The sequence below is a fragment of the Triturus cristatus genome, chromosome 2_1, assembly GCF_964204655.1.
Source record: "Triturus cristatus chromosome 2_1, aTriCri1.1, whole genome shotgun sequence".
NCBI lineage: Eukaryota > Metazoa > Chordata > Amphibia > Caudata > Salamandridae > Triturus > Triturus cristatus.
In genome coordinates, this window is record NC_140581.1 from 423,487,576 (window position 1) to 423,501,304 (window position 13,729).

Below are 13,729 nucleotides of genomic sequence, written 5' to 3' on the forward strand. Positions count from 1 at the left end.
CATCATTTGCACCATGGCCTTCATCTTTTGGTGAGCTGCTCGTGGTCCTCTTGTGACTTGAGTGCCTCCGGCCTGTGGGTCCTGTTGAGGGTCATCTTTGCTTCTTTTGGGCTCCCCTGATTGCTCGGGGCCTGCTCTGACTCCCCTGCTTGTGGTAAGTCCCCTGGACCTTGCTGGTCCCGACATTGCACCTTCGTCGACTTCTGCGTTGGTTGTATTTGCCAAGGCTTGTTGGTGCTCCCGCCAGACACCGACCCCCTCAGCACTTGACATCCGACATGCGACAGCTCATGCATGGCTCCTGGTCTTCTTCAACGTCGCCTGGTCCTCACAGCTGCAGAGTCAAGGTCATCGTCAACTCTACTGCAACTCCCGACATCGGTGGGCATTCGCCTTACATATCTCCTGATCACTCCTGAGTGACAAAGATTCTGTCCCCTCTGCTTACAGGTATCTCTCAACTAGAATCCATCTACGGATTCCACCGGACACTTTCTCCTTCTTGAGCTGCGGCACTTTCCTGAAGTGCTCCATTGGGTTCGACGGCAGTTTCCAACACCAATTCACGCCTATGCACCTAGCTTCCCTGGTGTAGGTAACGTGGGTACTAGGGTATCCACGGATGGGGTGGCTCTCCAATCTTCTGTCTTCCAAAGGGTTTCTTCAGGGTCCACTGGGAAGCGTCCTTAATCTTTAAAAATCCAACCATGACTTACACGTTGATTTGTACTGGTCACGTGGTCGTGTACCCACACTGCACACGCTCTTGTTGGAGTTTCTAGTCACTCACTGCGGGTGGGTCTTTGGGTACCCAGCACTTCTATGTCCTCTCGACATCGTCCTGACTCGAGTCGTGGTTCTTAAACCACTTTCTTAGTATATGGTTTCGTCACCCCCTGGGGTCCACTGTGTATTCTGTGCTATTTACTTGATTTCTTTGCAAAGTATTGTGTGTCTCCGGGTAGGATATATTTGTGCGCGTTAGAGAGCATTATATAATAAATACATATTTTTATAAATACCTTGTGTGGTTCTTTTTCACTTAATCTGTACATATAAGAATGCATTCTGGTAAAACAAGCTGCTTTACACTCCTTCTAGACTAAGCCTGAAGGCTGCTCTCTACAGCTACCACTTGGAGAACTTTCTAAGGTTGTCTGATACCTCCTAAATCACCATAAGGGTTGCCTGGACTGTTGTAGGGTGCCCACATGAATAAGTGGACATCATATAACAGGCCTGTTTCCCCCAATGTTTTTATTGCATTTTCACTTTTACGGTCATTTGACCGAAATAAAATATTTTAGAATGGAATAAATTACAGGTTTATTTTTTAGATATTGTACATAATCTTCTTACTGTTTTTGTCATGAAGGTCCGGCATTGACATTTTTGTGAGTGTTTTTTTTCTTACATTTTTTGCAGAATCAAGGTGCTCCTGAGAATGGCTTTGGTACCGGAAGTCACCTGTGGGAACAACAGGACATCTACTTCTATTGCTCTTAATAGAAACCTTTTAAAATGGGACCTGTCTCCAGAGCACATCAGAACAAGGACAGAAGAATTGATGAGGAAAACAAAGCTTGTCTATGATACAGTTGGCAGAGTAGATATTGGAAAAGTCACATTCGAGAACAGCATAAAGCCCCTGGCGGATGTTGAGGTTGAGTACGTAGGTGAGGATTTTTTGCAGTCTATACTCTCAGAAAATAAACCTACATACATCAGAGTGTAGTTCGCTATGGTTGCTGACGGGTGCAGAGATATCTTTGCTTTGACACCTAGCGTAGGTGTTGGGAATCTTTACTGACATAACAAGTAATTGAATGGTGGCATGAAAAGGGTGTATTAAGTCTTGTGCTCAACAAAGGTGAAAATAATCTGAATATCGAGCTTGAACACCATTTCTAGCTGTCTATAGTGTCAGAGTTTGTACACGTAAATTATGGCCAAAAAAAGTTAACATAGCAAGCATTGCATGCTATAACATCGAGTAATTTGCAGTAGGGTAGGGGCCAAGAGTACACGATGGAAGTTGGGATTGGGAAGATCATGTTGCTAACCCACTTAAGTTTTGCCTTAAACAGAGATCCTGCCATACTCAGGGCCTCAGGCCATCAACTTCTCGTTCTCGCAGCTTGTCCATTCTCTAGCTTTCTCCTCTGAGCAGACACTGAGCTTTTACCTTTATCATTTGCCAACTGAATTCCCCAACTCAGAGGCGTGAGCAATCTCACGGACTTTCATTTCCAGTACCAGGGCTCAAACTGGAGCTTGGATTGCCAGATGGCCAGTCCCACCCCTGTGGCTTGTAATTGTTTACATCCATCGTTGCCAAGTGTGCACTTAGTTCAAAGAAGCCTTTATTGAGCTGTGCTGGCTGCTCTTGTTTTAATTTCTGCAAGTGGGCAGGAATTGCCTCATGTGCTGCATAAGTAGGCGACAGTGCTACTCCAAAAGGTAGCCTACTGCCTTCATTAGTAGAGTTGCCTGCCATGTCTGAGGTCAGAGTTACTGAAGAGTATTTTGAAAATAATTTGACTCGCCAACCAAAAGCTGCATTTTGTTGGTGTGCCTTATTCCTGAATTAAAACAAAAGCAAGACTTGCTTGCCTCGTGTCGCGCATGCATAGATTTCGACTGGCTTCAGAGATGTGGTAGGAGAGTAGAACATTCATAACCTCATATTGGCAAAACGCACAAAGGAAGAAAGGAAAGTGCTGTAGAGTCAGAATATTCAAATGAAGAAAACACACACATTTCGTGGTCACTCATAAATTCAAGGTTTTAATGCAGCCATTTGATCATTGCTGTTTAAAGTGGAATATTTGTTATAATATTTAGCAATTAAGAGCTTCATGCCACCTCTAATCTGCTTTACTGCTTTGGGTGCAGAATACTGGGACAGATTAGATTCTTTATGAAATATCAATGTATTACTATGTAGCAGCCCCACCTTTTAAATGATAATTTAATAAATATCTGTAACAACTTAACAGGTGTCCATCACTATTATTTGAACAAAAATTGGCAGCATCATTGCATGTCTTAATTCCATTATATAAGACATGCTTTCACAATGACATTCTTCTTTCCATGATTAAAACTGGGGCAACCGTAAAAAATATGTTGGACGAACCCAGTTTTATACTGGCACAACCTGCTTTCCTTTAGACAGTTTGCACCTGAAGTCATAAAAAGGAAATAGCACGAATCACCTACGGAAAATGATTTGCCTGTTAATGCAGTTCACTGCCTAGCTAATTAATCTTGTTCAGTGAGCTATATGGGTTAATAACGAGATCTGCAGGCTTTCCTTGCTGAAAAACAGCATAGTCCAAAGGTCGTAGATTAACGAACGGCTGTTCTTTAATTAAAGCCATGAAGACTTGATAAGAGTGGCGAGCCGCCCAAGCATCTTTAACCCTCAGGCCTTAATAGCAGTAAGGAGCCAATTACCTGATGGATTAATTTTGTCCCAATTCTTGTTTTCCAATATGTGCCAGAGACAGATTTCATCCTTACTGGACATTTTTATTAGTATTTTAAAGAAGCCCCCTTACAGGTTACATTTTGTCTGATTACTCTACATTCTAAACTGATTTCAGACAGATTTGTTGCGTAGGATACACAAAGGTTTTTCTGAATGTTGTGTCCCTATGCTTCAGGGATAATCTGATTTACTTCTTCGTTCAAGGCTCTCTTATACAGGGCATGGAGAAACTCTGCTAGGGCTTTGCCTTCAGGGTCATGTTTTTGTTCCACAGATTGCATCATTTCAATTACTCAGAGAGAGTCCATGTTCATATGATTGTCTTCAATCCGGTGTTTAATCCGATGTAAATTGAACTAACCAGTAATTCTGACTCCTTTCATTCGTACACAGTTACTAATAAAGTGTTGACCTTCTGATTGTCTGCCCAGCACAATCTGCTGAGACAAAGTACTCAGAGTAGCTGAGCAGTATTTCCAGGATCACACTCCAGGTCTCTTGCATACAACAAATATCCAATTTTCTAAGGCAGATACTGTTTTCTCATTTTTCTGTCTGGGAATCCCGGCCTTCTGATTCTGATGTCTTGATACATTAGTACTACAGGGTATGTCTCCTTGCACAATGTTACTCCTTTTATTATGAACCAATTCAGCAACTTCCCTCGTCCTTCAAGTTGCCAAGTTTTGTTCTCCTGTTCAATAACGCAACATAGGGTGAATTCCGTAGAGAAAATGCCCCGATTTAAGATGGTTCGATTCCAGGATATGGCTGCGGTTCAATTGAAGATCCAGGTTTTGAGGTCCTTCCTGAATTGAGGCAGCATGTGCTTCAGAGGATTATTTCATTTGAGTCAACAGACAAATAGTGGCCTGTAGCTAAGAAGAGACATATGGTTATTATATTCAAATTCTCTGTTCTTTTTCGTCTACCCATTTTAATGTGTCTAGCCTTCTTTTTGCATTTTGTTTAAATGATGGATCCTAGTTTCTACCACCACAGCTCATTCAAAAACTAAGAATGCCCCACTGCTTTAGGATGTGGATTGATTTCCAATATACCCAGAAGTAGTTACTGTTGAGCATTTTTAAGAACCCTTTTCTGTTTTCTAACAGTGGAAAGAAGCATTCTGGATTTCCCACAGCATGTCTCGCCAAACAAAGACATCCGAACAGCAAGTACCGAAGCTGACAAAAAGCTCTCAGATTTTGATGTGGAAATGAGCATGAGAGAAGATGTGTTTCAGAGGATTATTTCATTTGAGGTAAGGGGCAATAGGGGTCTTTATTACGGTAACGGTGTCGCGCAGAAGAGGAGAGAGGGCTGTTGGGGAGAAGCAGATCGTGGCATGCCTGAATACAGTAGCTGGTCATCGCTGAGGTGGTTTGGCGAATGCAAGGCCACTGGTGAATACTTGAGATGGAAAGAAACACCAACCGCATTAGCACCTTGGGCAAGAGCTTGATAGACTTGCACTGAAGCCAGATGCTCCAGGGACATTATCAATGGTTAAAGAATCACCTATTTGAGCTCATTCTCTTCTGTGATTGCCTGGTTCTGAAATGGGTGGGAAGACACAGGGATATTAAGCAGTCAGGCATTGGGATGGCTAAAAATGAAAACATGTTAGAGTAGAAGGCCCAGACAAGCTACTGTGATGGTGCACCTAAGTGACCAGATACCACACTATGCTGGATTAGAGGGAGTAAGAATCCTTGTCGTAACTTGCCAGTGAAGAAACGTGACTGGACTGCACCAAGGGCACATGACTGGATAACCAGCTCTTCGTAGGGTTCTGTGGTGCCAAGAAAGGCTAGGAAGTGCAGAAAAGGGCTCTTTAGAGTTGGATCATCCTCTGCATTCAGAACCGCTATGTGCTGCCCAACAATTACGTTCTGGAAAGAATTGGCTTTTTATGTAGTGTACCAAAATGAGGTACACTATGTAGAAAGTCCAGACAACCCTTATTGGCTTCCAGGGCTTAAATTAATAATCGTAAATGCTCTCTTTTGTGCTATTGTGGGTGAGCAGTTTAGGCATATCAGAGGCTAGTGTTAAGCATTTGTTATACACACAGAGTCTATAAATGAGATGCACACTCAAGAATAAACTTGAGAAAAATAACATATCTTTTTATAATATGTCAGACTCAAAGATTTTTTAGAATCGGGTAAGTACGTTATACGTTATCAAATTTTACAGTAAGAACAGTAGAAAATGACAGCTGTCAGATTTGCGGCATGAGCCTTGAACGCCGTAATGCTATCCTATGGGAGAAACACACCTGCAAATTAATTACAAGACTGTTCTTCTGAACTTAAGGTAAGTAGGGCCAAGGTCCAAGAAAGCACCATGAGTTCAAGTTTACCTGCCCTGGGCTGTCCGGGTGCAGAGGTGCTTTCAGCGGTGGTAGCCTCGAACGCCATATGATAAAGTGAGTAGGGAAAAGTACCTATAAAAAAAAGCTGCAAATGGGGCCTTCGGGGCCAGTGTAGCACAATCCAAGGGGGTGCTCGACTCTTGAGGATCTCACAACCACAGAGACAGTCTGTTTACGTGAGGCCGGGCTGTGGAGCTCGGGTGCAGCGGTGCTTTGTCTGGCGGGTCGGTGAGTTAGAGGCTCTCATGGTTCTCGTGTTCCTGCAGAAAAGGGAAAAGAAAAACATCAGGGCCACTCTCCGTGTGGAGCTAGCTTCTCTCGGAGTCCCTCGATGCGCAGGTAAGTTTTAGCGATAGCGGTTTTCCGACTGAACACAAACATGCTTTGGTGCTTGCAACTGGCTTGGGTGCCTTGGGAATTGATGCAGTGCAGCTCTTGAGGGTCCTGTCCTGGCGTCTCCGACCTTGGCAAGGGGATGGATCGGACCTCCTGGATCACCAAGACCTCTTGCTGGGATGCTGATCTGTTGGTGGGCCCGGGGGTTGACAGAATGGTGTACTGGGCAGCTGCAGGTGGTGCTTGCTGGTGCAGGGGAGTGGCTCCTCCACTCCAAGAGAGAATTTGCTAGGCAGATCATGGTCCAAGGGTTTGGGGGCTGTTCCGCTACTGGACTAGTTGGTATCGGTGATTGTCCAGGGAGCAGCAGTCAGGCACTGTTTTGAGCCAAATTAGATGATGGTCCACAGGTCCCACGTCTTTACTCTTCTTCTTTCATTCAGACAAATCTGTTTCCTGGTGTCAAGGGCCAACTAAATACTAAGTTTAGAGGTGCTAAGGGGAGAGAAGGGTAGCAACGAGTGGGCCACTTATCCTTGGGGTCACTATATCCCCTATATGACCACTGGAGTGAGCATAACCCTGTCCCAGAGTTCCTAATTCCACCAAAAACAAGATGGTGGAACCCTTCTTTTGTGGAGTGCTTCAGGAAGACCACCTTAAGGGTGTGACTAGCCTCGAGGTGCGACACGCGTACTTGCAAAGCTAATTTTCCTCCTGTCCTGGTGCCAAGTGGACCTCGGGGCAGGGGGGTGGCATCTCCCATGTCTGGGGGAAGCTGGGGTCCCATATCAAAGGCAGCAGGGGTTTTAAAGCTCCTGACCTTGATATGATAAATCACTAGCCATCCTGGAGGAGCTGTGAACACCTTCATCTAGAGGTATTCTTTCTGGTCTCAGAGAGCACAGGCTCTCACCTGCAGGGGATCAGACACATTTCAGTAGGGGCTGGCTGGATAATACCAGTCCACCAGCATACTAGATACAGGTAGGTTTCTCAGGGGTCATCTCTAAGGTGCCCTCTGGAGGTCATAATAAATCTAGTACTGGCAACAGTACATTTTTATTATGAGATGGTGTTTGATACCACACACCATAGGTTTTAGTAAAGCTATTGTGTAGCTGGGGAGCTCGTAATGACCAGTGGCCAGTACATGTTCTTAAGAGGGCTTCCCTGTTCACTTGATCCATCCAGTAATTGAACTAGACGGCACAGAGGCATAGCTGCTCATGCAGATATGCCCTCACATGTAATATAATGCACCCTGCCATAGGGCTAAAAGGCCTGCTGTAGGGTTGGCTTACATATATTACATGCATGGACTTTGGCATGGCACACAGTGAGTGTTCCATCTCGTGTTTTCATTCGTGGTTTGCACCATGACATGCAGTCTGCAATGGCTGTCTGCATGTAATTTCTATGGGGGTCCCTTAGGGTGGCATAATACATGCTGAAGCCCTTAGAAACCCTCCTTTATTACCCAGGCCTTAGGTACCAGGGGTACCACTTACTAGGTACTTACAGGGGTGCTAAAGTGTGCGCCAATTGTACCACAATTAGACCATTTTACTTTGTTTTAGGTAAAGAGAACTGGCACCGGAGCCTGGTTAGCAGACTTCAACACACTGTCAGAGTCGAACACCAGCCCCTAGTAGTTGTAGTGGGCCAAAAAGGAGGATGGGGTGCAGCAGCAACGGCAACAAAATTTCAGTTTCCTACAATCTGGACCCATTCTACTAGGGCTAAAGCCACCACTTCTGCCCAGGCAAAGGGGAGTTCAGATTGCAGAGATATGCAAGGTGTCCACATGGGCGTCTCTGACACATTGGCCTAGCATTACTGCCTGGATTCTAAGGTGCGTAGAGATGGTCCTTTTGCCAGATCCGTTTTGCCGGATTACCTGGTTATAACCATCCATGAAGCCTGTTCCTAGATAGGTGTGTCTTGGGGAATCTATCCTACAAGTGAGGAATTTGCAGGCATAAGTATCCATCAGAAGCAAAAGCTACTTACCTGCGATCACGATCTTTTTGGTAGATACTCTATCTACCTGCTGGTTCCTCACCAACCTTCCAGCCGCTCCATTTGATCGATTGTTATAAGGTAAATTTATAAGATTCCGAATATGCATATATGCAAATTTGTCTTTTCACTTCGAAGGCTGTAAAAAAAATTAATAGAAACTGACGCCTAGTTGGGCGCGATATAGCTTCAGTAATGTCATTTGATGCCATTTCCAGAATTTATATGAATTCAGGGCCCCCTACTGGCAATATGAGAGCTTGAAGTTTCCAGATCCATTCTGACGCCTTCGATTATTCTACAGATTCTTAGTTACTGCAGATAACTATTTTTTTTTACTGTTCATGAGAAAAGAACAGCTCAAGAGTCTGACTCTAGGAGAGAACTATACTGGAAAATCATGAAATAAACATCCTCCTTGTCTGTATTGAGTGGAGAATCTTATTCACTTGGCAGCAAGACAGTGACTTGGCTTTTGAGTGTTAAGCTGTATTTCATTTCCATTTAATCTTGTAGCTGTCAAAAGCCACAGTGTTATTTTATTTAAAATACATTGCATACATTTTATTTCTTAACACGTTGTAGTAAAATAAAACTTTTAATTTCAGCGAACATGTGATCTTGAAAATATGAATCCAGAAATAAAAAGATACTTGGAGAAGTCAATTCAAATTGGAAAGCGAAATGGACTCCATCTCTCCAAAGAAGTACAAAGGGTAAGTGTGATTGATTCCGGGAAGATGCACCTTGAATTACTGTAACCTGACGACAGTGGTTTGCTCCTGCTTTTTATCCTTACCATTGTGGGACTCCACTTCTAAAGCAGACACCCTAGTGGAACCCATTCATTTGATCTAATGGATGATTATATTGGGGCAAATCACTTGAACTAACTTTGCACAGATACTTATTTTGACAGTTTCTAGGGCATGAATGCATGGTTACTTTACAGGTATCCCTGATCAGACGGTGTGCTTAGGTGCTTTGTGTAGTTCTTTGAAAAGGAAAGAAATGACTAAAGAAAAATTGGGACATTTTTGGGATTCAAAAATATTGTTTATCTTTCAAATCCCTTTCTTTAAATAACTCTGTATTTGGGCCATAGCGGGCTTTGAAGAGTTAATAAAATATCCCACCAGCTCCAGCACTCGACGGCCACCTCGAAGGTTAGTGTTGATTTCAGGTGTTTTTTTCTATGTAGTATCTCCTTATTATTCCCTGTCCTATGCAACTTCTCTCCAGTCTTCTGTTCCTTGGGTGTTTCATTGTTTGACCTCTATCAGCTGAGACTTCTATTGAGTGCCTGGCACTACCTTTGGTGCTCCTGAGAGCAGCTTACTCCACTCTCCTCTTGGTTTCTTAAATAACTCTTTCAAGATGCCGAGTACAGCATTTTGCAGTCTGTAAACATATATTAGGAGTTCGATTATTTTAAAAAGTGTGAATCTGGCCGTAAGCGAAATTGTTGGGCCTGAGTTTGTGTTTACTTAAACCTATATGTTAAATAGGCACTCTCTCAGTAAGATATCTCTTTCCATATCGGCAACCAAAGTATAAATATTTTAAAACTAATAGTGGGTTTAAAGTATCTCTCAAACTCTTTTCACATTGCCATCATTCTCCTCTTGTGCTTTGTTTGAGCTGGCCTCCCTCAACCATGAGTTTTCCATGCTTTTATGTGTTTTCCCCCAGTATCTCTCTATTGCCATTTCACATATAAAGGGTACAACATTTCAACATCTTATCAACGGGGTTGTGTCACTGTTAATCTCCATAAAATCTTTTTGTTTACTCAGTGGAACTATTTTGATCAATATCTGATAGTGTTGCTCAACACACAGGCGTCCAGACTAGATGTTTTATCTGAAAGTATTATCATATATTCACACAGTGTGTCCAACCACGAGACACAGCTCGGCTATACAGTACACATAAAATGCCAGACCTGGTGTGAACATAGCGAATAAAGTAAATAACCTAAATCACCTCCTGAGGGCAAGTACAACCCAAATACTGCCCATACTAACCACACGCAGTGTTCAAGTGTGTCTGACATCCAGCTACTTCGCCCTAACTATCTGACTGGAAGGCTGACCTGGATTCGTGCCTGCGGTCCGCAAAAATAATTTACCAAACTAGAGGCTGTCCGAAGAAGTGCGAAAGATCTGGGGAGCGTGGCAAGCCTACAGGAGGTTTTAATGTTCATAGGGAGGGTGGGGTAGGGCTTGGGTCTTGTCAAGGACCGCACAAAGGGTTCTGTAGTGTGACTACTCCAATGCACTACGAGGTTGGCCTCTGCTTTTTGTACTGTTGATACTGTGTTATTCGTCATGTCCAAATGTGCATTCTACTGTGCTGAGCATGTTTGAAATAAAAAGAATTTTAAAAAAAGGGTTGTCTTACATCTGACCCATATAGTGCTTGACTCAGCCTTACTTCACAGCTACGTAACCTTGTTAATGTGCCCGCTTCCGCATTGGTCCACTTTCTCAAATCCCCAAGACAAGCATATGTTGCGGTGCTGCAGGATATTGCCACGCCATTGCAATACGTCTCTTTTTTAAAATCAAAGCAAGGTCTTTAAATTAAGTAACATGCTGGTTTTCCTTACTCTGAGAATTATGCCCAAAAGATATTTCACGGGCTCAGGGTTCATTACCATCTCGGTCAAGTCATATATTTCTGCCCCCCCCTGGGCCCAGAAATTGTGTTATTATTGTGCCTGACAATGCCATATAATACAAATCTGCTTCAGTTTGTGTGCATCCAGGACATTCCGGCGAAGCATCCTCAGACAAGCCAATTTATTTTGGGGCCAGATACGTTTGGTGTAGATAGTAGACTGCATATATTTCATCCTGGTATTCCAAGACACAGTTGCTATGTTCTCCAATGCTTGTTCATCAGCCATGGCATGTCTGGTGCATCCACCCACCTCGTCCTGTTGTCTGGAAATCATGCGAACATTGTGGCAAAGTGAAATATACAGTGACTGCCACTCTGTGTCGCTTCTGTGTGTCAAAAATGAGCTGCAGTGGCTCTGAATTTTGTGGTTTGTTTTGATCCAGGCCCCAGACATGCATAATTCTGCTCATCAGAACGATATAAGTCAAGAACTGACCTGAACCCATCACCATCCGCATATGCTTTTATATGTAACATGAATTTTGGGAGACTGGGGATGGAATTTCTTTGCATTGGCCGCTGAGGTTTTTTTTCTCTGGCTTAAATATCTTTTTTACTTTGATTTGTTTTCCCAAATCCTATCTCAACCTTTTTTAATTCCTCTTCTCTCCTGCCCCCTACACATTTACCCAAGGACCATTGATTAGCCCAAAGGTGTGCAGAGATGTACAAAATTCTTACCTTGGGCATCCTGTCAATTTTTATTGGACAATGCTAATTTAACCACGGAGAAGATGAATAGATTATCTTATCTAACCACCAATGTGAACCATTTTCCAAACATGACCCATATCTGAACTATCTTCTTCCTCTCACAGTTGTAATATTTATATATTGCTCCACTTGGATCTTCCTTCTGCTCAATAGTTCTTATTTTTTCCTCTTATTGGGTAATTTGTAGTTGGAGCACAAAAAATGTATCTTTTAAACTAGAGGCCTTGACTTGTCTTCAGCTTCTGTTGATACTGAAGGGGACTTTTTCACATCATTCCTTATCAACACAATCTCCCAACCTACCACTTCCTTCATGGAATCGTCTGGTGTCTTGATTAGCTTTTAGGAAGTATTTTGTTGAAACCAAACCTGCTGTTTCTCCTGGTAGTGATCCTTGTTATTTTAGGTCTCGCCTGGCGATAGCAGCGCATGCGCTGCGCTCGCCATGCAAGTGCCTTTTGTAATCAATTTTCTCAAAGGCTTACATGCACGCGTAGGGATGGACAAAGATGGCTGATCTCGCCATTTGTCCAAAGATAACAGCATGCGCGTGTACGTACGGACAGTGGACAGTCCGACGCCATCTTGCGAAGCTTTCATTGTCATGGCAACGAAAATGCCGCTTCGCGTATACAGCTTGCTGGAGTTTGCTGTATGCATGCGCATGGACAAACAGAACAGATGTGGACAGCCCGATGCCATTTTGAGTGCGGTGCCGCTTCACGGACTTGCTTTATGTGAGCGAACCTCGCTATCTCGTACGATGACTTGTTGCTCATAAGTAAAGCCAGCACTTAAAAACACTCTAGTTTTGCATAAGTGGCGTAAACACTTAAACCCCACTCTAGTTTTGTACCCGTCGCGTAGTGCAGACAATATTGCATGTCCAATAGTGTCTCAGTATGCAGTGTGTTGCTTACACAGTGCTAGCATTAACGGTCGCCATATTCGTAAAGGGGGGGCGCTGCCAGACAGCAGCTGGTTTGTTCCAGTGCAAGCAGACTCATTTACTTCGCCTTGTTGTCCTGTATTGGCTTTAAAGTCAGATATGATTGGAGCAGCTGTTGCTTGTTAATCAAGTACTGCAAGCCAGCAGGTCACTACAGTGTGGACAGTTTCTGGATGACTACAGTCGCTTTGAATACTGGCTGAAGGTTATGGAGCGCACGGCCGCCTTCCCCTGCTCGTCAGGCGTGCTCTACACAGTGGCCAAGGAGGAGCTGAAAAAGTTTGAGGTGACTTCTGCCGGCGGAAAATATATGTGCATCATGTTGCTGCAGCAGCAGCTGCCCGACCCTTCTGTCAGACACACATTGTCTGTGGTGGTGAGGAGTCCACAGCTGATGCACTCACAGTGCACGACTCTGACCACCAGCATCCCACAGCAGGCGAAAACATATACCACAGTCACAGCTGCCAGGGTTGAATATTTGTTGCCATCCTGTACGATGATCTGTTGAGGAAAGTATGTCCTGTGTGGTTAAATATGAATTCACTGTTTCCCTTCTAAGCTACACAGCAACATTGAAAGGTGAAGAGAAGGCAATTGCTAGAATAGGAAGCATTTGCAATACAATAGGTTTCGCATTTATACGAGCTTTTATCAGCCTGTACCAAAGCCCTCATAGCCACGCACTCCTGCATGCATAGCTACCCGCCTGTATACTTACTTTTTATATATAGACGGTTTCTCGTTAATATACACTTCTAGTGTAAAATTTGATTTCCATTCGTGATTTTGGCTAACACATGTGCATACTAAACTTAAAATCATCTTGCTGCCTGATTTGCCCCTGGCATGCCTTAATGAGACACACCCTCACAGTTCAGAACAAGCATTAAACATGCAATAGGTCTCGCCTTTTATAAAGTTGAAGCCATTTGCTTTGATATACAATACCATTAGCAAAGCAAATGGCTTTAACTTAATAAAAGGCGAGACCTATTGCATTTTCAATGCTTGTTTGTTCTGTCTAAACCCCGTCCTCTTGTCTCTTCAGCATAATGTAAAGTGAGGCAACTTTGGCTGCTTGCTCTCCATTGTGCCATTGTAAGGTTTAAATTCATCAGCTTATCCGTTGCCATGATTGGGATTGCAA

General features: G+C 43.5%; 1 protein-coding gene across 1 annotated transcript in view; it reads left to right on the plus strand.

Moving 5' to 3' along the window:
* NLN (neurolysin) overlaps positions 1-13,729 on the plus strand; it is a 218,432-nt gene that overhangs the window by 50,540 nt on the left and 154,163 nt on the right. The window contains exons 2-4 of the mRNA XM_085631838.1: positions 1,426-1,676; positions 4,609-4,757; positions 8,840-8,947. Coding sequence (XP_085487964.1) covers positions 1,426-1,676; positions 4,609-4,757; positions 8,840-8,947 — 508 coding nt within the window. The remainder of the gene's footprint in view (positions 1-1,425; positions 1,677-4,608; positions 4,758-8,839; positions 8,948-13,729) is intronic.